The sequence below is a fragment of the Palaemon carinicauda genome, chromosome 11 (assembly GCF_036898095.1).
Source record: "Palaemon carinicauda isolate YSFRI2023 chromosome 11, ASM3689809v2, whole genome shotgun sequence".
In the NCBI taxonomy this organism is placed as follows: Eukaryota; Metazoa; Arthropoda; class Malacostraca; order Decapoda; family Palaemonidae; genus Palaemon; species Palaemon carinicauda.
The window spans coordinates 69,180,962-69,205,808 of NC_090735.1; the positions used below are offsets into that span (position 1 = coordinate 69,180,962).

At 43.2% G+C, this 24,847-nt stretch overlaps 1 protein-coding gene across 1 annotated transcript in view; it reads right to left on the bottom strand.

Annotated features, from left to right (window-relative positions):
* The window catches only part of LOC137650057 (40-kDa huntingtin-associated protein-like), a 91,770-nt gene that overhangs the window by 15,516 nt on the left and 51,407 nt on the right, over nt 1-24,847 (bottom strand). The window contains exon 4 of the mRNA XM_068383091.1: nt 14,655-14,801. Within this exon, the coding sequence (XP_068239192.1) occupies nt 14,655-14,801 (147 nt within the window). The remainder of the gene's footprint in view (nt 1-14,654; nt 14,802-24,847) is intronic.

Consider the following 24,847-nt stretch of genomic DNA (forward strand, 5'->3'; position numbering starts at 1 on the left):
ATTTCATGTTGTGGGGCAGGGGATGTAGAAGGAGCACTGGTGGTCACTGTGGTTGTGATTCCAGTGGCAACGTGGCACGTTGGTGACAGCTCAACGTTCTTCAGGGCCGCCACTTAAGGTGTCAGGGACTTGACCTGAGTTGCCAGGTCACTGACAATCTGGACAAGACTCTCCACATCCCGGCTCAGGCTCTTCTTACCCTTTTGGCGTTTACTCGATGACGATGCCATATCTAAAGGTTGGTGTATCCCGGGTCTGGGCACCAAAAATTATGTAGTGGTTTGCAAACTGTGGCCAGAGATAGCACCCAAACTGCCTAGTGTCCGAATGCCGACCACACCCCAATGTTCACTACACAAAAGGGTAAAACGGTGGAAAACCAAAAATCTGAATAACAGGTCAAGGGAACGGAGCACTGGGCATCACCCCTTGATTTATACTGGGCAAGGGGACCCAGCTAAAAAATGTAATTGCATCATATTTTTTTAGAGATGTCGTTTTCAGGTTCAGTAAAAAGAAAAAAAAAACAATGATACTAAGAAAAAAAAAAAAAAACAGTGGCTGAGAAGGGGATAAAATGGTGAAAGGAACTGGAATGAAATGCTGTCTTCACAAAAACAAGAAAAATATTTATTTGCAAATGGAACAAAAAAAATCTATATCATTCCAAAGAAGTTCCTAACGCTATGCTACAAACATCTAAATGTTTTAGTACATCATAGATGCAACCGTGTGTATTGCCTGGGTGGTCTAACTATCCTAACAAACAACACTACTACACTAAGCTTAAAGGAGAACCTCGCAACACTATGGTTTTATGACATCTGTAATGGCCAGTAATAAACCTGAACAATTGATATCAAATCAAGCATCTAGAAAGAAAATATAAAACTGTGAAAATACTGTACCGCAATAGTTTTCCCTAAAGCAATACTGTCCTTATCAATATCCAGTCTACCATTAGGCTGGCAAAGTTACTTAAAAATTCTTAGCTTCTGAATAGTATGGCTGCATACGCCGCTGTGTAAGTCTCTGTGGGCTTATGATAGCAATGTCTAGAAAATCTCCAATTGTAAACCCGCACTGTGATAAGGTTTTGTTGTCATCAAAACTTTTCTGATCAACAACAATGGTGCCTAAATCTCTCATTCTTGGAAGGGGTTTCAATAATTCTGGAATGACCAGACTAAACTCGAACACAGTCCCTCTCCTCCTAGCATCTGAATTCACTTCCTGGACCAACGAATAGAAATTCCATTTCAATAGCTCCTGTGAACTATTAATGTTTATTACACAATCTCATATAACGAGATTCTTCCTCGTTATACTTCGTACACCGAAACAAAAGTCATCAACTTTACAGTGTTGACTGCCGAACACGAGCAATAGACAATGGTCTTATAATGCCTTTGTTTACATCCCCTCCACGAACTGTTTATACTTATCCAAAATAAAAACCACTTGTTTTTGTGTTATTCAGTCTAACAACGAAGTAAACCACTTCCAGTTAACAGGCAAGATAATATGAATACAAAGCAGCAACACTGACCCCTAAACACAACGGTAACAGGCAATAAGCAACTCAAACCTATATACTTAGAAGAATAGCCTAAACTTCTCTCCCTACTGGGTGTAGGAGCCTGCTGTCAGTACCTGTTAAAAGAAATAACGGATTAAGGGACCTTTTTGGGGGGCACTTGAGGGCTAAAAAAAAAATGTAAGTGTGTCTCATAACATTCAAACCAAAATGTTTTTTCATACAAACAAACCATTAATTATTCCAAGGTAACACCTCAAGGCCCTCACTAGGCAAAGTAGAAGTTGATCCGGGTCATCGGTTACACTACGGAGACTTTCAATCCAGAAGGACCCGAATCTAGGATTGGCTACTCCCGGATTTTGATTCTTGGTGATAAACTAGGGAGACAAAGTAGGAAAGACCATGAAGTTAACTTACTCTCTTGGACGAGGCCAAAGCGAGAATGAAAACCATCTTTAGTGCCCGGTAAAGATCTGAGATCGGAGATCGAAGGTCACAAACCACATTATTACTATTTGGTAAGCTACAACCTTAGTTGGGAAAGCAGGATGCTCTTATAGCCCAAGGGCCCCAACATAACAAATTTGGAAATAATTTGTATTTTTCCTAACATACAAACCTGGACCTATTCATAATAGGGTATAACTTTCGGCGCAGCTGAAAGACGAGCCAGGATAATTTTAGTGAGGGATAACTATCCCATCCGCTAGTTAGCAGGGGGGAGGTGGGGTAGACTGGCTACCCCACTCACTCACACCTCTCGGCTGAGTAACCACTTTGCTTTATGGCAGGACTTCTCGAGGGACAGGGTGGCGGGCCAATTTGTATAAATAGCTCCAGGTTTGTATGTTAGGAAAAATACAAATTATTTCCAAATTTGTTATTTGTTCCGACAGATACAAACCTTCGCTATTTATAATAGGGTGACTTACTCTTAGGAGGGAGGAAGTCCTCACCAACTGGCTTTGGTCATGACCCGGGGTCCTCTCTATTTCCATCTCTGATCAAAAGTAGAAAGGACCCTACCCTCACTAAAATCAAGTGCCGATATGAGGTAATGCACTGATAGCAGCCTGCAGAAGCTTGCGTGTGAGTGGAACTAACAGTGTGGCTTGTCTTTAACATAGGAACTCGAGTACAGAACCTATTGTTCTTAAAGACTTACCCAATACCCTCCCTCTAAAAGGTAGTGGGGATGTAACAAAGTATTCTTCTATACTTAGGAGGCACAAGGGAAATGGGTCTTACCTGCAGCGAGGTGAGGTCAGCTATGCTGAGGCTTGCGGAGCTGTTTTCCCCAGAGGGGAGAAGGTGAAAGAAAGAAAGGAGCCAGGCATTCTTACTCATTCACCCCAGACTAATCCGGGTAGCCTCAGCCCTCAACCCTCTGCTGCTTGTCCAAGGAGCCTGAGGTGTTTAGACCATTTGTTGTGCGACTACCACAGGACCAATGGAAAAGGTCTCCATGTTCTTGTGGGTTACGTCTTTGCAGGTAGTGGGTCGTGAAGGTCGATTGACGCTTCTACATGCCAACTGAAAGTATCTGCACCACAGAGTAGTTTCTTGAACGCCAGGGACGTAGCAACGCCAGTGAGGTTACGAGCTCTAGATCTTAGGATGGAGGAGAGTCTAGATTAAGAGTAACCTCAATTGCCTTCCGATCCCGGAGGGGAAGGAAATCCTTGAGGTCCTCCTCTTGACCTTCCCCGTGCTGGTCAACAGTGCCGACACAAGGGGGCGAGCTGGTATCGTTCTTTTAAGGTAACCCTACAGACTCCTCACTGGGTAAAACCCCAGTTGATGGGTTTCCGGTTACCGAACGAAGACTCTTTATTCGAAATGGGCTGCACCTAGGGTACAGCACACTCGGATTTGAGTCTTGGCAATCCACTCAGGGACGCCGCTGAGGATTACTTCTCCCTGTCTCCTAGGGTAGGAGACATCGGAGGTTGGATCATACAACACACTAACTCTCTTGGTCAAAAGCCCAAGTGAGTAGAAAGGGCGTCTTCCGTGTAAGGAAGCGATCTGCTGCTGGGCCTAAGGTTCGTAGAGAAGGGTCTTCAGAGACTGAAGGACCCGAACCGCGTTCCCAGGAGGAGGTTGAGATCCGACAGGGAACAAGTTATCTCAAACTTGCATTAGTAAAGGCACCGATGAGAGAGAATCCCCTTCCACGACATCAGTCACAAAGGACCGAACACTTTGCCTGAAAGACCGACGCTAAAAAGTGTCTGAGGTGCCTGGACATCTTTTCCGTAACCTGTTGTGAAAGGCCTCTCTGAGAGGGGTGGTGTAGGATCATCCCAGGCGAGAAGTTGAAGCAAAGCTACAGCTTAGGAAAGCGTTAGCATGTGGCTGCTTGGAGGATCGTGCCGTGGAGGAAGATCCCTCGGTAACTCCGTCAGGAGCTTTAGAAGGTCCGGGAACCATTCAGCGGATTGCCATAGCGAAGCTATTGGAGCTCTGTCAGGGGCTGCAGAAGGTCTGGGAACCATTCTGCGGGATGCCATAGCAAAGCTATTGGAGTCGTTGATAAGATCCTGCTTATCCTGACTTGGCTGAGGACTTTTTCACCAGACCGAATGGGGGGGGGGGGGGGGGGAAACAAGGTACACCTCTAGGCCGCCCCATCAATCTTGGAGTACATCTTGTTTGAGGGCCTGGGGAACGGTCGAGTGGAAGCCTGAAGATCAGGGCCGCTGCGAGCATAGCCACAATCGGGGACCCCACAAAGTTAAGACTGTTGGATACAAGATGATTCCAAGACACTAGGAGCCCACTATCTGGGTGGTTTTGCAAGCACATTCATATACCAGGAATGACGCGAGCAGATGGGGGCAACTAGTTGTCCTCTGACCATCTGAGGCTTCATACTGCTAGATGGTTCTCTAAGAGAGGTGAATGCTGGTACCTTTCTGAATCGGGCCAACAGACGAGGATGGAATGGTATGGCATATGCCCCCCCCCTCTCTCTTTTGATGCATTATAGAGAGCATCAGGTTCAGAGGGAAGACGAGAAGACAGGCCTCTTTGCAGAAGCTCTCGTCTGCCACCCATCATCCGCCCATCAGGAAAGTAGCCAAGTAATGCACTGAATAATCTGGTTTCAGTAAGGGATATTAATATACAACTTAATAGAACAGAGTTCTAATTGGAAGATGTATATAGCCCTTATTGGCAGAAAGATTGCTTGCACGCATATATGTACTTGTCCATTTGCGCTAGTGCATGCGTATTCTCTGCCTCCAGGAAACGTTTGCAACGAATCCGGTTGCGGGAATAATGTATATGCGATGAATCGCAACATTATTGCCGAAAGAATTTTGATCGTTGACTAACTTTAATATTTTCTTGAATGAGAGCGAACATGTTCTCAAACAAAATATACAGTTATAGAGGCAATCCTTTCCCCTTTGGTTTACCCCTCCTCTTTATGTGAGGGGCTAGCCAGGGTTCATTATACAGAAACGGATGTCTGTTTACCCGTGGGCGGGGTTTGAAACGTTCGTAACGTAATGAAAAGATGCCCACGCTGTTGCTATCGTTCCTTAACGTTAGCTAACAGTGTTCCTTCGGGACTAATTGTTGGAAACAATAACCCTGTAAGGATAGAATAAAAGGTCTCGGAAGACTATCGTGTAAAAAGGCAAGTCGTTATACCCACGGTACAATGACGGGGGAGGCTACCTTCTTCAAACGGTAGAACCTAGTTTAAGACAATAACCTCGCGGTTTTGTCTTGGCTAGAGTGCCTGCTCCGGGAAGGCTTACGGCCTTCATGAAGTTTTAACACCCATTGAAGTTTTGTAAAAACTTCTCAGGAATGAGTCTCCCGAAAAAGGGTGAAGTCTCGTATGTGGGGGTTTGCTTCAAGAAGGCCAGATATAATTGCCATCGACCGCTTACCTAAAGGGGTTGCCATCGAACGCTTTCTCGATAGTGAGAAAACTACCGTCTAAATCAGGCAAGCCCTGCCAAGGGAAATGAACTGCAATGTAAAGAATTTTTCATTCCCCGCTCATTTCCATCTGTTAACCAAACCACTCGAAGTGGGAAGGTGGAGGAAAGATGACGGTGGTTCGTTCGAAAACGAAAGGATTGGTGCTGGCGAAACCAGATTAGCTGATATAGTAATCAACTGGGAGTGTTGAGTGACGTATCAAGTCACACCTTTGGAAGACCCATCCCGTAGAGGGGGAGGGGGGGGGGGTCGACCATAGAGTTTTCAGAAAACTCTGAATTGTGGAAACAGAGAGATTTGGATGAGAACCTAGGGGTTCACAATCTATTTGTGAATTCCTTTCTCACGACCTTAAGGGATGTTGTGCCGAGAACCTGTGAACTGCGTTGTGAGACCCCAAAGGGTCATAAGATTTGTTCGTGCACTTCAACCGACTGTGTGCATGCCAAGTTGGTCGTTTGTGCGAGGCAATATGGTCGTGCACGCGTGCCAATTTGGTCGTGTGCTCTTGCGCCGAACTGTTGGTAGGCGGAAGGGAGCTCGTGCCCGCGCCCTTCCCGATTGCGCGCACCTTTTTCGCGCTCGTGGAGCGCATGAGGTTGTTCGCACACCTGGCGCGCAAAAGGTTGCTTGCGCGCATGGCGCGCAGTGTGTTCTTCGCGTGCATGGCGGGCCACAGTATGTTCGAGCGCATGGCGAGCAACAGGATGTTCGCGCATATGGCGCGCCAAAGGATGAACCCGCATGCCATGATCGCCATTTTGCTTGCGCGCGCCAAGACGGTCGTGCGCACCAAGTCTGTCGTGCACGCCGACTCGGTTGTGCGTGCCAATTTGGCCGTGCGCGCGAGAGCTCTCAGGTTGATGAAAGAACTGACTGCTACGCTCACCCTAAGGTTCACGATAGCTTGTGTTGTGTGAGCGCGAACGATCAACACAACGAGAGTTTGGAAACTCTCTGTCATAAAAAGAATGACTCAGGTCACAGGAACCCGAAAGTTCAGCGTGAACTGTGTTGCGTGAACCCGAAGGGTCAACGCAACGAGAAACCAAAGTTTCCCTGTCACTAAACACCGAAGTGCTGGAGTGACTAAAGTTACGAGAGCCCAAAAGTTCTGCGTAACTAATGTTACAAGACCCCGAAGGGTCAGCGTAACGAGAAACCGAAGTTTCCTTGTCACAAAACACCAAAGTGTCAGTGACTAAAGGTACGAGAGTCCTAGGGTTCAACGTAACAGATGTTACGAGACCCAGAAGGGTCAGCGTAATGAGAAACCCGAGTTTCCCTATCACAACACACTGGAGTGTTAGAGTGACTAAAGTTACGAGAGCCCAAGGGTTCAGCGTAACTAATGTTACGAGACCCAGAAGGGTCAGCGCAACGAGAAACCGAAGTTTCCCTGTCACAAAACACCGAAGTGTCAGAGTGACTAAAGATACGAGAGCCCAAGGGTTCTGCATGACTAATGTTACGAGACCCCGAAGGATCAGCGTAATGAGGAACCAAGGTTCCTCTGTCACGAGACCCCGAAAGGTCAGCGTGATTGATGGCACAAGTTCCCGAAGGCTCAACGTTACCATCGTTACGAGAGCACGAAGGTTCAGCGTAACTGAAACCCGAAGGTTTCGAGCGGAGTCCCGAAGGACTCCTACTGTCATGAGAACCCGTAGAATCAACATGACGAGAGCCCAAAGGCTCAACGATCACGCCAGCCCAAAGTGTGATCGAGCGAGACCCCGATAGATCAAGGAGAACCAGCAGGTTCAAGATAACACCTCCGCATAAGAGGTTTGTTCTCCCAAAGGAGATTGTCGCTTAAGAAAAGGCTCTCACTCCGCCCCTCAAGGAGAACCATAAGCGTAACATGGGACCGCCGATGCCCAGAGGTGGTCTTCTCTCGAGGACGAGAGACTCGTTCCCCGAACGGATAACCTGCTTCGAAGAAAGCTCTGCCATTGCCCCTGGTGGATCAGCAAGCTCCTACAAGTTATTTCTCGCGAACGAGAGGGAAGTTCTCCCGAAGGAGATCACCTAAGACAAGCTTTCTCCCAGCTCTATGGGAATAAAGTGTAGGCGTAAAATATCTCTCTCGCGAACGAGGGAGAAGTCCTCCCTAAGGAGGACATCGCCAAAGACAAGCTTTCTCCCAACTCTATGGGAAAAAAGCGCAGGCGTAAAAATCTCTCTCGCAAACAAGAGAAGTCCTCCAGCAAGGGGACATAGCCTAAGTAAAGCTTTCTCCCAGCTCTATGGAAAAAAGCATAGGCGTAACAAAAATCACTCTTTCTCTCTCTAAGTTCCCCTCGGAGGAGGAACGTCAAGTTGAAGGTTGACAGTGAATGCTACCTCGTAATGAGGGCAGCTCACGAGCTACCACATGGAGTGCAGGATAACGAATAGGGCGGCCGTAACACTCGGCCTTGTGTTCTACGTCGCTGTTACCTGTGAAAAAAAAGGAAGTTGTTATCAATTACAATTCATGCTCCATTGTACAAAATACACTATTCGGGGAATAAGTCACCTTCCTTGTAAACAAATTCCTTGAAAGGGAGCTAAACTGTTATACACTTTCATTCTGTAATGAAACAAACACACGGCAGTGTTGAGAACCTACCGACCATCAGTCGCAGGGAAGGGCGGCAATGACAACTCCCTTGCGGCGGAGGCAGTTGGATACAATGTCAACAGCAATTAAAGTTACACGTATCTAAAAATGTATATTTCCATTTATACATATATACACTCAAATATATGTAAGATAAATGAAAACACACAAGAAAAACAAAAATTAAAAATAAAGAATCACCAAGGCAAGTCTTTGCGAGAGAGAAGGGCAGCATGTCCGTCCTCTACCGAGCCAAAAAGTAAAGTGGTTACTCAGCCAAGAGGTGTAAGTAACCTACCTACTAACTAGCGGATGGGATAGTTATCCCTCACTAAAAATATCATGGGTCATCTTTCAGCTGCGCCGAAAGTTATACCATATCATAAATTGTGGTTTGTATCTGTGTCAGAACAAAGGGAAAATAGCTCAATTAAGAAAGGAAATAAACTACAAGAGAAGTTTGAGAACAATAACATTAAGATAAATCTTTCATATATAAACTATAAAAACTTCAAAATATCAACAGCAAGAGAAATAAGGTAGAACTCAACTCCAAGACAGTGGAAGACCATGGTACAGAGGCTATGACACTACCCAAGACTAGAGAACAAAGGTTTGATTTTGTTGTGTTCTTTCATTTTATGGAAGTGGTATAAGTTCCAAATGAGGACAGGTAAGCTTGAAACTCCATATGAGGAGAGACAATTCCAATGATGAGGAAATATTAACCTCTTTCAATCTAAGGCAAAGCTCAAGGCTGAGCAATAACTTCTTACCGTCAACACCGAGAGGAGTTTTTCCTCCCGAAGGTACATAAGAATCTCCACTATTGCTGGAAATAGTGGTATTGAGAGGAGAGATACCCCTTCCGTGACACAAACCATAGAAAACTGTCCATTTAGCCTGGTATACAGCAGCTGAAGATTCCCAGAGGTATCTGGACATATTTTTTGCAACGTGTTGCGAAAACACTCTCTAAGTGAGATGCTGAATAACCTCCAGACGTGAAGACACAGGGAGTCTAAGGCTTTGAGGTAGATGTTCATGTGTGGCTGTCTGAGTATATCGTGACGTAGAGAGAGTTCTGTCAAGACTCCTGTTAGTAGCTGAAGGACCAGGAACCATTCCGCATGATGCCATAGTGGAGCTATGAATATTGTTACTAAGTTGCTGGACGATCTTACCTTGTTTAGCACCCTTCTCTTCAGGCAAAAAGGAGAGAAGGCATAGACGCTGATATTGTCCTACGGTTGTTGGAATGCATCTTGCCAGAAAGCCCAGGATCCGGTACCGGGGAACAGTACAGCGGGAGCTTGTTTTTCAGCAACATTGCGATCAGGTCCACCATTAGCGAACTCCACAAAGTCAGGACTTTGTGGGGCTACTAGATGATTCAAAGACCACTCGGAGCCTACTAACTGAGTCACTCTGCTAAAGTTATCTGCTAGCACATTCCTCTTGCCTGGAACTGACGAAACTGTTGCAGAGCTAAAAAGGCTGCCCTCATTTCTAGATGGTTTATGTGCAGGGATCTTTCAGACTCAGACCACAGCCTGGAGGAGGTGTGTTGCATTAGGTGGGGCCCCCAACCCTTCTTTTGATACATCTGAAAAGAGCAACAATTCCAGGGGACGGGAGAGAAGGTCGACTTCTCTGCGGGTCTGCTTTATGCTCGGGTCCCATGGGGACCAGCGAATCCAATATGTCCTCGTGTTGAACCCAACTGAACTTTAACCTTCACTGTAAGGATTCTATTCATAGTCGTCCGTTGCATACCAGACATTCCAGAGACGATAGATGACATATGAGACGTAACCACTGCTGTGCCGGAAGTGCATCTACAGTATTTGTAAAAAGGGACTTCCTACCTTCTTCAGCTTCTGAATCCTGTCATTGGAAGGGATGACTTTCTACGGGCTGGTGTTTACGATCATTCCCAGGTACAGAGAGCCCTCGCGGATTCACCACTTCGCGGATTTTTTTCATAACGCATGTATATACATATATCGCGGATTTTCCGGAAATTTCGAAAATACCGCGATGTGACCGATGGTGCGAGATTGGAGAAAGTAAGGAAAATTGAATCATGATTGATTTTCAATATAAATGAAACTTTGAGGAGCAACAAAGATATCATTTGTTAGAGAGATAGAGAGAGGTAAGGAATGGGAGGTAGTGAAAAGTAGCCCACAGAGAGAGAGAGAGAGAGAGAGAGAGAGAGAGAGAGAGAGAGAGAGAGAGAGAGAGAGAGAGAGAGAGAGAGAGAGTGTGTGTGTGTGTGTGTGTGTTGTTTTAAATGTAATAAACAAAACAATTTTATAGGTTATAACACATTGGTGCTTATGTAATATCAACTGTATACTGTAGACGGTTTGAATAAGTTAAGAAATGGTATAAACGATACTTTGTTAGTGTATTCGTACACTCTCAAGAGCGGCAGCTAGACGTCAGCTGATCTAATCACAGCCAAAAGTAAAACAAAAAGAAGTCAACAATACTCGATTTTTAAAACAAACCCGAAATTTAAAAACAAAAGTACACGCTTTCTTAATGTGCAATTAACTATTTAAAGAGTAGCAATTTTCTAGAATAAAATGATGTTTCCCAAAAAATAGTGGTTTGCTGATGAAATCAGATGCCGTATTTTTAGCAACGATTGAAATGGATGTAAACTTGGCATAATTTTTTTGTTTCGTATTTAATTGACACTAAGAAAACTAATTTTAGTTTCTTCATCTATATGTAAGTATTGTATAACACGAGAGAGAGAGAGAGAGAGAGAGAGAGAGAGAGAGAGAGAGAGAGAGAGAGAGAGAGAGAGAGAGAGAATGAATCAGCTGTTGTAATGAATGCCGTGTTTTTCTTTCGTGAGAATTTCATCGCCACGACTATAACAACAACATACTGTACTGAACTTTACAGTATTATACAGACTACTGTACTGTAATATGATAAAGTACAATATTTGTAATAACCTATTTTATATGAAATGGGGCTATTTTTTTTTTGTTTAAAATTTATACTTACGTACGTAAAACAACTCTCTCTCTCTCTCTCTCTCTATCTCTCTCTCTCTCTCTCTCTCTCTCTCTCTCGTAAATTGTTTTCCTGCTTTGCTACGTATGTATAATTTTATATAGATACGGTAAATAATATTTGTAATAACATATTTTCTAAAAGCTTTTACTGTAATATCATTATTTATCACTTTCATCATGCGTGTTAAATGCTTTCGTTTGTTTACTGAGCGTACTTTATGACGCCGTCGTTTCAGGCGGCGTCATAAAGAAAAACATTTCATTTGGAAGTCCTAAGAAAAATTAAGTAAAACATTGGTAATAACAAAATCAACATACTGTACTGAATAATCAATATAATCGATGCAAAAACTAACCTATACACAGATGTGTAAATGCGTTTGTTTCTTCATTATGATCAGAGATAAACGTAAACAAAACATTGGTTGCCATTTTTTATCGTGCTTTTTGGCGTGTTCAGGAAACGCATGATATAAAATCGCCTTTAATATTTGTGCCTGTTTTAGTTTAGGGTACTGTAGTACATGCATTAAGTGTTCTGTACATTAAAGGGTAGTTTGTTAACAGTACTACGTACAAGGGAAGATTTTAAAAGTCTGAATATACATGTTAAATAAATACGTAAATATGGTGTCACTACTTCGCGGATTTTCACCTATCACGGTCGGGTCTGGAACCTATCTACCGCGATAAATGAGGGTTCACTGTATAGCAGTCAGTGTGATGGTAGCTGGGAGTACTTCTCGAGATTTACCACAATCTCCACATTGTGACAAAACTTGAGGAGTCTGTCTCGGTGTTGAAGAAGGGTTGCCACTGAATCTGCTAGGAGCAGCCAGTCGTCCAGGTATCTCAACAAACAAATGTTGATCCTGTGGGCCCAGCTTAACACTAGGGAAAAAACTCTAGTGAAAACCTGAGGTGCTGTCGACAGGCTGCAGCACAGCAACTTGAACTGGTATCAACTGTTGTTGAAGAAGATCCTTAAATACTTCCTTGATGACAGATGGACTGGGATCTGGAAGAATGCATCCCTTAGGTCCAGCGTGCACATAATTTGTGCAACAGTTTCCGTTTAGGAAGGAGACAGCAGGCACGGTCAGACAAGTAGTAAGATCGCAGGACTTAATGTGCACGCTGGACCTAAGGGACGCATACTTCCAGCGTGCACATAAATTCCTGCAAGTCCTGCGATCTTACTACTTTACGCATCCCTTAGGTCCAGCGCGCACATAAAGTACAGTAGTAAGATCACAGGACTTTATGTGCACGCTGGACCTAAGGGACGCATACTTCCAGCATGCACATAAAGATCGCAGGACTTTATGTGTACGCTGGAAGTATGCGTCCCTTAGGTCCAGCGTGCACATCAAGTCCTGCGATCTTACTACTTGTCTGACCGTGCCTGCCGTCTCCTTCCTAAACGGAGTCTGTTGCACAAATTTGTTTAGGGAAGAAAGGTAGATGATGGGCCTCAATTTTCCAGACACCTTCACAAGAAAGAGTCAACTGTAAATGCCTGGGTACTCGTCTAGGACCTATTGGAGAGCGGCCTTCTTCAACACTATCTGGACTTCAATCAAGAGGGCCAGCTCATTCCCGGATCCCTTCATGTAGGAGCTCAATGGGACTGGATGTTACGTTAATGGAGGGAGAGATGGAGTGAATGGGACGCGATAACCTAACCGAATCACGGAGATGGTCCAGGCCTCAGCCCCGTGCTGTAGCCACCTCTGCCACTGGCATTGCAGGCAACCCTACAATGATGGACAAGTGGGAGGACTGCTATCCCTAGTAGGAGCAGCCCTGACTGTTACCTCTTCCTCCTTTGGTGTTTCTGCTTCCCTTTGGCTGGTCTTGGGCAGTGAAGGGCTTATTTGACAATGACTTAAGAGTGCCTGAACTACTGCTTTTCCCTGAGGTCTGGATGATGGAGGTTTCCTGGATGGAAAAGCTGTTTCAAATGAACTTGAAGTCATCGCCCTTTGAAGGAGAGAATCCTGACTCATCTTCCTCCAGTTATCTGCTGGCCTTTCGACGTCCTCCGCACTGAAAAGTGATGGCCCCCTCCATTGTCGAGTTACATAGCCTCGTCACTTCTGTCCTGGAAACTTGCCTGTGGAACCTCTCTATTATCGCGTCCTATTGTTTAAGGCTCAAATTTACCTGAAAGTTGACCACTTGGTGAGCAAGGAACTCGATGGTCCTGGTACCTGATAATAAAAATGTTGACATGGACTTCCTGGTCTGTTCCTTCGACCAGTCCCCCGTCTTGATCTGATGGCCCATTGACTCTAACCACAAATCGAGCCACGAAGTATTCTGCATGGTGAACTTCAAGACTTTCTCCATGTTTAGAGTGTCATTAGCTGTAAAGGTGATGGGATGTCCTGCAAGACTCTGGCACAAGATGCCTTTGGTCTGCGATTCAATAGGCGGGTCAAGAGCGAAGCCTGAAAGTTTCTTCTCCGTCATTTCATAATACCTCCTTTGCTGGATGAACGGGGGAGGTAAAAGTAATGAGGAGGATAGCCCTTCCACAAACGGGAAGACTGCCAAAACCAGCGGTTGGAAAAGAGTGACCTTCCCCCAAACGGGATGGTTGCCATAAACCTGGAGGTAAACATCCCAGCAATGCTCTCTGCTTGTCGTCAACACTCAAGTTGAAGGTCGGTATCGAGCGCTGCCTGGGAAACGCAAGCTGAAGCTAGTTTCATGGTTCACCCCAAAGATATCACCCCAACTGAAAAACCCCAAAGTAAACCAGTCTGCAACTATTCTCATTCCTATGCCATAGCTGCAGGAACAAAGATGACCAGAAGCAGAAAGAGCTGCAGCTAAAGGCAAGAGAACCCTATCGGTGCATTACCCCAAGGTCTCAGAGGGAAATACCAAGGTCAACTCCTGTGGAGACCATGAGCGTTCCCAATGTACCTCTAAATTTAGAAGTCTCGAAAACCATTACTTAAACTGAGAGACCGCAAGGAAGGCAGGAGTTGGTGCAAGTGGCAAAGAAAGAAACTAATCTGGTGGAAGGCGCCGCTGCTTCGCTAGAAGCGATGGTGTCCGTACCAAAGGAAAGTCCCATCAATTGACTATCGTTCTACTCGTTCGTCCTCAAGTAGAGGCAAAATGAGCAGAAATTACATCAATTCAAAGGCCAGTTGATTAAAGATAACGGTAGCGAGAGACGGACCATCTGCTTTCTACCGAACCAAAATGAAAAGTGGCTATTTTGGCTACATGTGTGAGCAGGAAGGTTAGTTCTAAACCCAGCTAACTAGCAGTGAGTAGTCGCAGCTCACTAAAAAGTCTTTTTGCTGGTTTCAGCAGTTGCTGAAATATACCTCCAAAGTAAAGAGCTGAAAGGTTTCTATTTGTGGCCTGAACAAAATGGGATTAAAATTTTATGGCTAAGTGTCAATTAAACTGCAAAGACAGTAAGAAGCACAATCAATAAAAATACTTAAAACCAAGGAAACTCCAAAAACTTTAATACACCACTTACTTGTCCTAATTCCATAGCCAATGAAGCTGCAAGTGCTGGTTTCTTCTGATCTATGTACAGTTGAATGGCATGTTGAAAACAGCTAACAGCAGTCATAAGATGCTCATTGAAACTGGGGCAATGAAGATGATGGTTGACAACTTCTGCCTGCAATAAAATTTAAAAGAAGTCTTCAAATTATTAAACAAATTTCATTTGATAAATTCTTCTATACTTAATCTTAATTACATGTACCTTAACATAAAAAACAGGCACCATGATGGTAATTACCCAGTACATATAGTACAGTACAAAATTAAGAGATTTCAGATGCAGAGGGGATAGGGAACTTTATTGATGTCTCAGCTTACTTTATAGTAATAACAGTATTTGGGAGATTTAGACTATTCTCTTCCTTTTTTTCCTAATCCCATCAGTCATTAGCAGGTCCCAAGTTATAGGTATGACTATCTATAATCAAGAAATGTATACAGTGAACCCTCGCTACTTCTCGGTTCGACCATCGCGGATTCACCACTTCGCGGATTTTTTCCATAACCCATATATATACAGTAATATATATATATATATGTATGCATGTATTTATGTATATATGTAGGTATGTATATGTGTATACATATAAATATATATATATATATATATATATATACACACACACACACACACATATATATATATATATATATATATATATATATATATATATATATATATATATATATATATATATATATATATATATATATATATATATATATATATATATATATATATATATATATATATATATATCTAAAGTAGGAAGATGTGATGTAGTTCTAAGGGAAAAGTATGGGAAATATGTCTGGGTAATAAGCAAAGCTCTACCTCCAGTTTGTTTCTACATTATGATCAGAGATAAATGTAAACAAAACATTGGTTGCCATTTTTTATCGTGCTTTTTAGCATGTTTAGGAAATGCATGATATAAAATCACCTTTAATATTTGTGCCTGTTTTAGTTTAGGGTACTGTAGTACATGCATTAAGTGTTCTGTACATTAAAGGGTAGTTTGTTAACAGTACTACGTACAAGGGAAGGTTTTAAAAGTCTGAATATACATGTTGAATAAATAGGTAAATATGGTGTCACTACTTCGCGGATTTTCACCTATCGCGGCCGCGACTGGAACCTATCTACCGCGATAAACGAGGGTTCACTGTAATGAAACCTTGCTAGAATGAATGTCTGAGTACTACTTCTGTAACTACAAGGGTCATTGGTCATGATCAGGATAGTTCACTTAAATTACATCTCAATGAAACTTGACATGTCTCTTGGCATCTTTTCAGCAATTAGTTTAATTTCTTAACTGAGGAATTCTTGATACGATGTCACAGGAGTCTCCACCTAGGGTTGGGAACAGAATTCTTTCCTCAATGCACATTTCAACATTTGATATCTGGGTTTTAACCTATAATACTATAAACTCAAAGAATAAAATCTTAGTCCTTAATGATATTTCAGTTGTAATACCGGTGGATACAAAATCAATTTGTGCCGGAGTGGTTTTCGTAACATGATTTTTTTCGTATAATGAGTCACATTTTACATGTAAATCGCCTAAGTTGTTCAAAGCCCTACAAAATACCACATTAAATTTTATAATAAAGGTAAAACTAGAGTGAAAACCAGTGATACCTCTTGACACAAAAGATTTTGCATATGAAGAATTTCATGATACAAAACGAGATACCATGATATTTTGCTTCATTTTCCGAAAAAAATTTCACAATGCGTAACGAGGTACGGTACGAGATTCACCTGGCCTCTGGGACTAATTCTAAAATTTGCGCGCCGCCACACTATAAACTCATCACCATCCTCCCCCGTCCCATCGGTTATCTCCCTTTTCTGATGCTAGTTACCGCCATAGGATCCTGCTCTGCTATTCGTCAGCCTCTATCCCATCATGCAACTACGAATCAGAGTTCCTCGACCATTTCATTTTGGCAGCGCTATCGTTCACATTGAATTTGTGTTGGTGATTTCGCCATTGTGCCTTTAGTTACTGTACTGTATCATCTTGCTATATTGAATTTGTACGTTATTAGCCATGGGTTCCACGAATGTTGCTGCCGTGCAGGGAAAGAAGAAGAGGATGCTTTCTATGGAAATAAAGCTTGAGATAATTAAGAAGTATGAAGCTGTCATGCAGTTAAGTGTGATTGCCAGTAGTATGGCTTAAATTCGTCGACGATAGGCACCATTCTTAAACAGATGGAAGCCATCAAAGCAGTAACACCTTCTAATGGTATAACTGTTTTCTCCCGCATGCCCAGGATGAGATGGAGACTACTTCTCCTTTGAATTAAGGACAAGGAGATCGCTGGAGACACGATCACCGAGACGACAATCCTTCACAGGGTCATCGCCATTTTCGGTGATCTCGTGTGTGCTCAGGCCAAAGACGCACAGGAGAAGGGACATCAAAGCAGATACCTCCAGAGTTCAAGGCTTCTCAGGGGTGGTTTGAAAAATTCAAGACACGGTCTTGGTGCGGCATGGGGAGGCTGCTTGCTCGGACACAAAAGTGGCTGAAGCCATTGTTAAGAAATTTGTAGACTTGACTCTCTAGGAAGGCTACAGTCCCCAGCAAGTCTTTCAATTGCGACAAAACTGGGCTTTTCTGGAAAAAGAATGCCTTGTCAGACCAACATCACAGTGGAGGAAAAGAAGTTGCCCAGGTCTAAGACTATGAGAGACAGGATTACCTTGCACTCTATGGAAATGCCTACTGGTATCATTCGGAGACTCTTCAAGCCTTCAGGGTCAACAAGGTGCTAAAGAAGAAGCTTCTGGTGGTGTGAAGGGCTAATGTGAAAGACTGGGTAACGAGACTCTAGTTCATCGAGTGGGTAAACTCTATTTCGGTCCAACTGTCAGAGAAAATATTTAGAAGAGAAGTGCCTCCCTATGAAACGCCTGCTGGTGTTGGACAACGACCCTGCTCACCCTCCTGGCCTCATGGATGATATCCTTCTGGATTATCCGTATATCTACGTTCTCTATCTTCCGCCTAACACCACCCCTCTCTTTCAGCCCATGGATCAGCAAGTGATGTCTAACTTCAAGTAGGCCTAGCTGAGGCCAAAGACGATGATCCTGAACCTGTTGCGCAACCTGAGGTTGCCAAGATCGTTACACTCGGGAGGTTCATGGGTCTGGAAGTCGATAAGGACAACATTAATGAGCTTCTCGAGGAGCACTAAGAGGAGCTTACGACGGACGACCTGAAGGAGTTGTTGGCCATGCAACTGAACGTTGTTCAAGAACAGTTTTCTAGCGGCGACGAGAAGAGTAATGACCCTATGTCAACGGCAGAAATTAAGGAAGCTCTAGTTTGGTGTCATAAAATGGCAGCTTTTGTAGAAAAGAGACACACAAAAAAACGTTTACACAGGTCGTGCTCTTACGCATGTAAATGAAGTTTGTCTGAGTAATTTCAGGAAGGTATTAAGAAGCAGGCAGAAATAAGCTTCCTTGGATAGTTATTTTTTAAAGAGGCCTTCAGTAGGCCAAGAGGAAGCTAAAAGTGATCCGGAAAAAAAAAAATTCTATTGTAAGTTTTCCTATAGTTAAATGTTAATGTTTTCTGCCATTTGTTAATGTGTTTTGTATAGTTGAGTGTTAATGTTTTCTGCCATTTATTAATGTTTCGTAAAGTTAAGTGTTTATGTTTTCCGCCCCTTGTTAATGTTTTCTGCTGTTTATCCTCCTCCTCATCCGCCACTTTCGCTTTCGGACATCACCTTACTCTGAAGGTAAGGTTCCACATTTTTTTTACTGCACAGTACTTATTTTACATTTATTATTGCATTACTGAACTGTATGTTCTAATAATACACTTCATATACAAGTATTAATGGTTAGGTTAGGTATTGAATGATCCAAATGGTTGTATTTCATTGTGGTTAATACAGTTTAGCTTTAGTATGAAATTTGATGAGATTTTTTAGTAGGGATTGGAACGAATTAGGCGATTTACATGTAAAACGTGACTCATCATATGAAAAAATCATGATTCGAAAGCCACTTCGGAACTAAATAATTTCATATCTTGAGGCATTAATGTAAAACCAAATGCATTTGAATCACTCAATATGCCTAACGTTACCATTAATACCTGTAAATGAAGTATATATTTGAACATATAGTAATGCAATTATAAATGAAAAATACGAAAATGATACAAAAATGTGGAACCTTACCTTTCGAGTGAAGCGATGTACGAAAGCTATTCTGGCGGCAGAGGAGGACAGCAAACAGCATAATACAACAAAAGGCAGAAAACATTAACACTTAACTTCACGAGACACATTAACAAATGTCCGAAAACTTTTAAACTTAACTTTACAAAACATTTGAAATTAATTTTTTTTTCTTTTGCTTTTTACTAATTTTTTTTTTTAATTTCTTTTTATTATATATTTTACACTTTACAAGTTTCATCAATTCCACTTCTCCATTTTTATTGATTACTTTGATTTTCACCTTGGGTTACTAAGAGCCTCTATGAAAAATCATGAGCTAAGGAAGCTTGTTTCTGCCTACTTTTTAAAATCTTCCTGAAATGACTCATGCAAATGTCATTAAACTGCACAAGAAGACAACCTGCGTGAACCTTTTCTGGATGTTAGTTTTCTATGAAATCTGCCAGTTTTTGATACAACGATAGCATCTCCTTAATTTCTGCATTTGTGGTAGCCGTATCTGTCCTCCTCCTACTACCCGCCAGAGAACTTTTCCTGAATGAGGTTTGGTGTCTAATACCATACCTAGGTATACCAGTCTTTGAGTGGAAAGCAGGGAAGACTTCTCAAGATTACCATGATTTCCAGATCTTGGTAAAGTCATAGAAGGTTGTCTCGGTGCTGAAAAAGGGTTGCCACCGAGTCTGCTAGGATTAGCCAGTCGTCCAGGTAATGAAAGAGACAGATGCCGAACCTGTGAGCCCAAGATGACACAGGGCAAACACTCTTGTAAAGACCTGAGGTGTAGTGGAAAGGCTGAAACACAGCACCTTGAACTGGTATGTCATGTTGATGATGTTGACATTCAGATACTTCCTTGAAGACGGATGGATTGGGATCTAGAAGTATGCGTCCTTTAGATCCAGTGTACACATGAAGACCTGTGGTCTTATCACTAGACTGACCGTGTCTGCCGTCTCCATACTGAATGAAGCCTGTTCAACAAACTTGTACAGAGCTGAAAGATCAGTGACTGGTCTTCAGACTCCAGATGCCTTTTCCACAAGAAAGAGTCGACTGAAGAAGCCTGGGGAACCGTTGAAGACCCTTCTCCAACCAGGTCTGGTCTTTGGCCCAAAGGGCCTGCCCCTTTGCTGATCCCATCGCAAAGGAGCTAACAAGCACTGATTCTTGGTCAGTGGAGGGAGAGATGAAAAGAACGGGAAGCGATACCCTGAACGAATCACGGAGATCGTCCAAGCTTCGGCCTCGAGCTGCATCCACCTGGTCCAGCAGACTTGTAGGCATCCCCTACTAATGGACAAGCAGGGAGATGACCTCTCCTAGCATTTACAGTTTTTATTACCACCTCTCTGATGTTTTCCTCCATGATTAGACTTGTTGCTATTCAGTTCATTGACAAGAAAGGGCTTCTAAGACACCTTCGTTTTTTAAACCGCTGCCATTTTAATAGTTGATGGTTTCGTATGGCTGGTCTTTGGAAGGGTTGGAGGTCTCTAGGGCCGAGCAGTAAAGGCCTTAAGAAGGAGGGAATATGTGTTGGACTTCTTCCACCTATCCGCAGCCTGCTCGACGTTCCTTGGCTCGAAAAGAAAGAACCCATTTACGGAGGAGTTTTGGAGCCTAGCAATCTCAGCGTTAGGGACCTGCTGGTGAACCCCCTTGGCCACCGCATCTCATCGGGCAAAAGCCTGGTGATGGAGAATGTTGAGACGAGATCGGAGACGGAGTCGAAGGTCGGTCACCCGAGGTGACAGGATGGACAGTTTCTTCCGAAGAAGACTGAGGAGGCGAAGAGGTGAAAGGACTCTGTCACCGACCGACGATGTACGAGCGTGGGATCAGCAGGCTGATCAACAGCAAGCCTTTGAAGAGGAGTCTCTATGTGAGACCCTATACTGAAAAGGGAAACACTCGTTGGAAAGACGTGACTCGGACGTTGCTCTCTCCCCGAAATATGTAAGTCAGGAGAAGGAGCATAGACCAAGGGTATCGGCAGATGGAGAAGAAGACACAATCGCAGGGGTAGCTGGCAAGGCAGCAGACGAGCTCTCCAAAACAACTTTGTCGACGACCTACAAAGGGTCAACATCCAACGCTGACGCTAACAAGAGTCGACGAGTGATACCGTGAAAAACAAGGGGTCGATCGCTACCGCCGATGAGAGGCAGGGCAGTGAATCGACAACTCTTGAGGAGGCGATTAACGAATCGCTGGACGTTTCAGAATGGTGTCAGCCCATAGGGTCACTACCTGGTGGTCAATGGTGTGGGTGCCAGAGAGAAGGAAGGTCTCCAAAGTCTTCCTGGTACGACAGTGAACGATTGTTAACCACCCTATGTTGAGTGATGAGCGCTTAAGGGGACCGTCCGCCATGGTTTTTTGACATACCAACTTTCAGAAATCGAAAATTGTTTTATTGCTTTTATGTATGCAGAAACATACCGTACATGCTCTCCGGAAGTTTCACCCAATTATTCTAACAAATAATGAAGATATAGCGGCCTTTATATGATGACGTCATCCTTACTGCATCGTCTACATGACCAAGTTTAACAGAATCGTCTTTGTGTTTATTTTTGCATGTATATGCCGATATTTTCACTTAGGTTTCGAAATCTCATACGTCTGGCAGAAATGGAAGGCATTGATAGAGGGTAGATGAACGAAAACTACAAGTTATGAGAACAGCAGCCAGAGTTTCCAAAGACGTATAGACGTTATAATGCATGTGTTTGTTTACTTGCAGTTCGTATGTACAGGGTGTTTTCACAACATTCTCGGGAACTTTATAGCAAGGCCAATGTTACCTAAGGTCATAGAAAGAATAAAAAGTAAGCAGAGAGAAAGAAAAAAGAACCAAGAAGAGAGAGAAATGTGAATAAAAGTACAAAGCTGAAACATGCTAACTAAAACTTTGGCAACAATGACAGGCTGCTGGCAACTCATGACACCCTTATGCAAGTGTAATAGTAAACTTAGGGTTTAAATACCTCGTTTAGGGTGCGTTTATGTAGGAATAAACAATAAAAGTACAAAATAAGGTTATCATAATAATGTTATCTTGATTTCTTTAAGAAGAGATCCAAAAATTAATTGCAAATCTTTGGGAGCTCATATCTCAAAAACATACTTATTCACACTTAGGTACATTTTTCTCACTTATATATTGTTCGATTTTAGAGAGAAAGATATCATTGAAAAGAAGAATAAAAATCCCAGAAATTTGTGAGATGGAATTTTCATTTTCTTTTCACTTTTTTGTTCACGATTATTTTGCGTCTAGACGAGGAAAAAAAAAGAAAAATTCATAAAAAGAAAAGAAAAATCAAAACTCTGTCACACAGAATTGTTTGGTTTATAAAGTAGTTTTTATTGTATAAGATTCAATACAATTGGTGTCATATTAGTGGAGAAAAATTTACCTAATTTTTTTTTAAATCATGATTTTTGCTAATAAATCAAGAGCTTTTGATCAAATGACTTGAAATTTTCATATGATGAAGGTACTATATGTCTAAAACATATATAGAAATAGTGTACAGTACTTTGGATTTAGAAAAAAAATGGCGGACATGGTGGACGGTCCTCTTAAGCGTCAACGAGCTACGAATCACTGGACGAGGAGGTAGGCTGATGATTCGCACATCGTTGGGTGGTTTTCGCTCTGACGGTGATCGAAGCATTTCGGTTATGAGATGCGTGAGAATGCTGTATCGAAGTTCCTGACGCTGACAAATATGCGATTCTGAACAGCTGGAACAGCAGGCGATTGTCGAGCTGCAAGCGGTTCATGCGTAGCTGGCGATTCCCGAGAGGGAGATGGAGGAGCAGGCGGCTGTCGCACTACAAGAAATTCCTGAGAGGGAGATGGAGGAGTAGGCGGCTGTCGCACTGCAAGCGATTCTCGCATAGCAGGCAAAACACAAGAGGATGAACGAGCAGGTGATTATTGAACTGCAAGCGATTCTCGCGTAGCAGGCGATTTACGAGAGGTTGAACTAGTTGAAAACTGTACGGGATGGCTAGGCGATCTACGAGCTGAGGGGATGGTGGACAATATTCGCGTTGAAGGTCGATGCTGAACCTGACGAGCAGGTGAACATTGAGCAGAAGCCTGATGAGACGGAGAACACTGCCTATGAACTCAAGCTGGGTCTCAGGCAGAGAAATGTGACCCTCATGAGGCGACATATACTCAGGAGGAGATCGAGAACGATCCCAAGAGGAGAGGCCAATGACGGAAGCGAAGGTCCGGAACCAAAAAAGGCAGGCTGGGCAGGTTCCTAAGAAGAGGAAGACTGCGGAGGCGAAGATGTGAGAGGCGTCTCTTCGTCGACGGAGCAGGAGCACCCTGAAGGCACAAAGGAGGATGAACATGGCGTTGACTTTTGCCACCAGCCCGATGTCGAACTGCAAACTGACCGTCAGCAGGTTTCTGAAGAGAAATCTCTATGAGAGCCCTTTCCTTAGAAAGGGAACCCTTGCAAGAGAGACAAGAGATGATAATGGGAAGTTTACCCTCAGAAGGGAGAAACACAGCCCAACATCTGGCGAGGATGGGAAAAAATCCAACCCCAGGAGCGAACCTCCAGACAGCACTCTTTGCTCCTATCAACAAGCCTTTCAAGTTGAAGGTCTGCATCAAGCGTTACCAGAGAAAACGTAGCCGGAGCTAGTTCCTCGAAGTTAGTGTGATGATCAGGAGCTGCCGCAGGCGCAGAACAGTTAAGTGATGGCACAGTGACAGCAGATTCTCCTAAGATGAAAGGCACTGCTTTTCTACGTCGGCTATCATAGCATAACGAAGAAGAACGGAATCGCTAACTGAGGAAAAATGTTATTTTCATTAGTAAAATAAATTTTTGAATATACTTACCCGATAATCATGTAGCTGTCAACTCCGTTGCCCGACAGAATTCTACGGGAGGGATACGCCAGCTATCACTATACTAGAAGGGGGTGTACTCACAAGCGCCACCTGTGGCCAGGTACTACAGTACTTGTTGTTGACGCCACCTCACTTTTTCCTCGGTCCACTGGTTCTCTATGGGGAGGAAGGGTGGGTCAATTAAATCATGATTATCGGGTAAGTATATTCAAAAATTTATTTTACTAATGAAAATAACATTTTTCAATATTAAACTTACCCGATAATCATGTAGCTGATTCACACCCAGGGGGGTGGGTGAAAAATGTTATTTTCATTAGTAAAATAAATTTTTGAATATACTTACCCGATAATCATGTAGCTGTCAACTCCGTTGCCCGACAGAATTCTACGGGAGGGATACGCCAGCTATCACTATACTAGAAGGGGGTGTACTCACAAGCGCCACCTGTGGCCAGGTACTACAGTACTTGTTGTTGACGCCACCTCACTTTTTCCTCGGTCCACTGGTTCTCTATGGGGAGGAAGGGTGGGTCAATTAAATCATGATTATCGGGTAAGTATATTCAAAAATTTATTTTACTAATGAAAATAACATTTTTCAATATTAAACTTACCCGATAATCATGTAGCTGATTCACACCCAGGGGGGTGGGTGAAAAACCAGTGTACAAGACTAAAGGATAGCTAAGTATCCCGTATTTCATATAATCAGTTATCCACAATAACAATGAAATAATAAGTACCTGGTAAGGAAGTCGACTTGAACCGTTACTCTGCCTTTAATAAGATCGTCTTCCTTACTGAGCGCAGCGTTCCTCTTGGAAGGCTGAATCAACTCAAAGGTGCTAAAGTATACAGGGCTGCAACCCATACTAAAGGACCTCATCACAACCTTTAACCTCGGCGCTTCTCAAGAAAGAATTGACCACCCGCCAAATCAACAAGGATGTGGAAGGCTTCTTAGCCGACCGTACAACCCATAAAAAGTATTCAAGAGAAAGGTTAAAAGGTTATGGGATTATGGGAATGTAGTGGCTGAGCCCTCG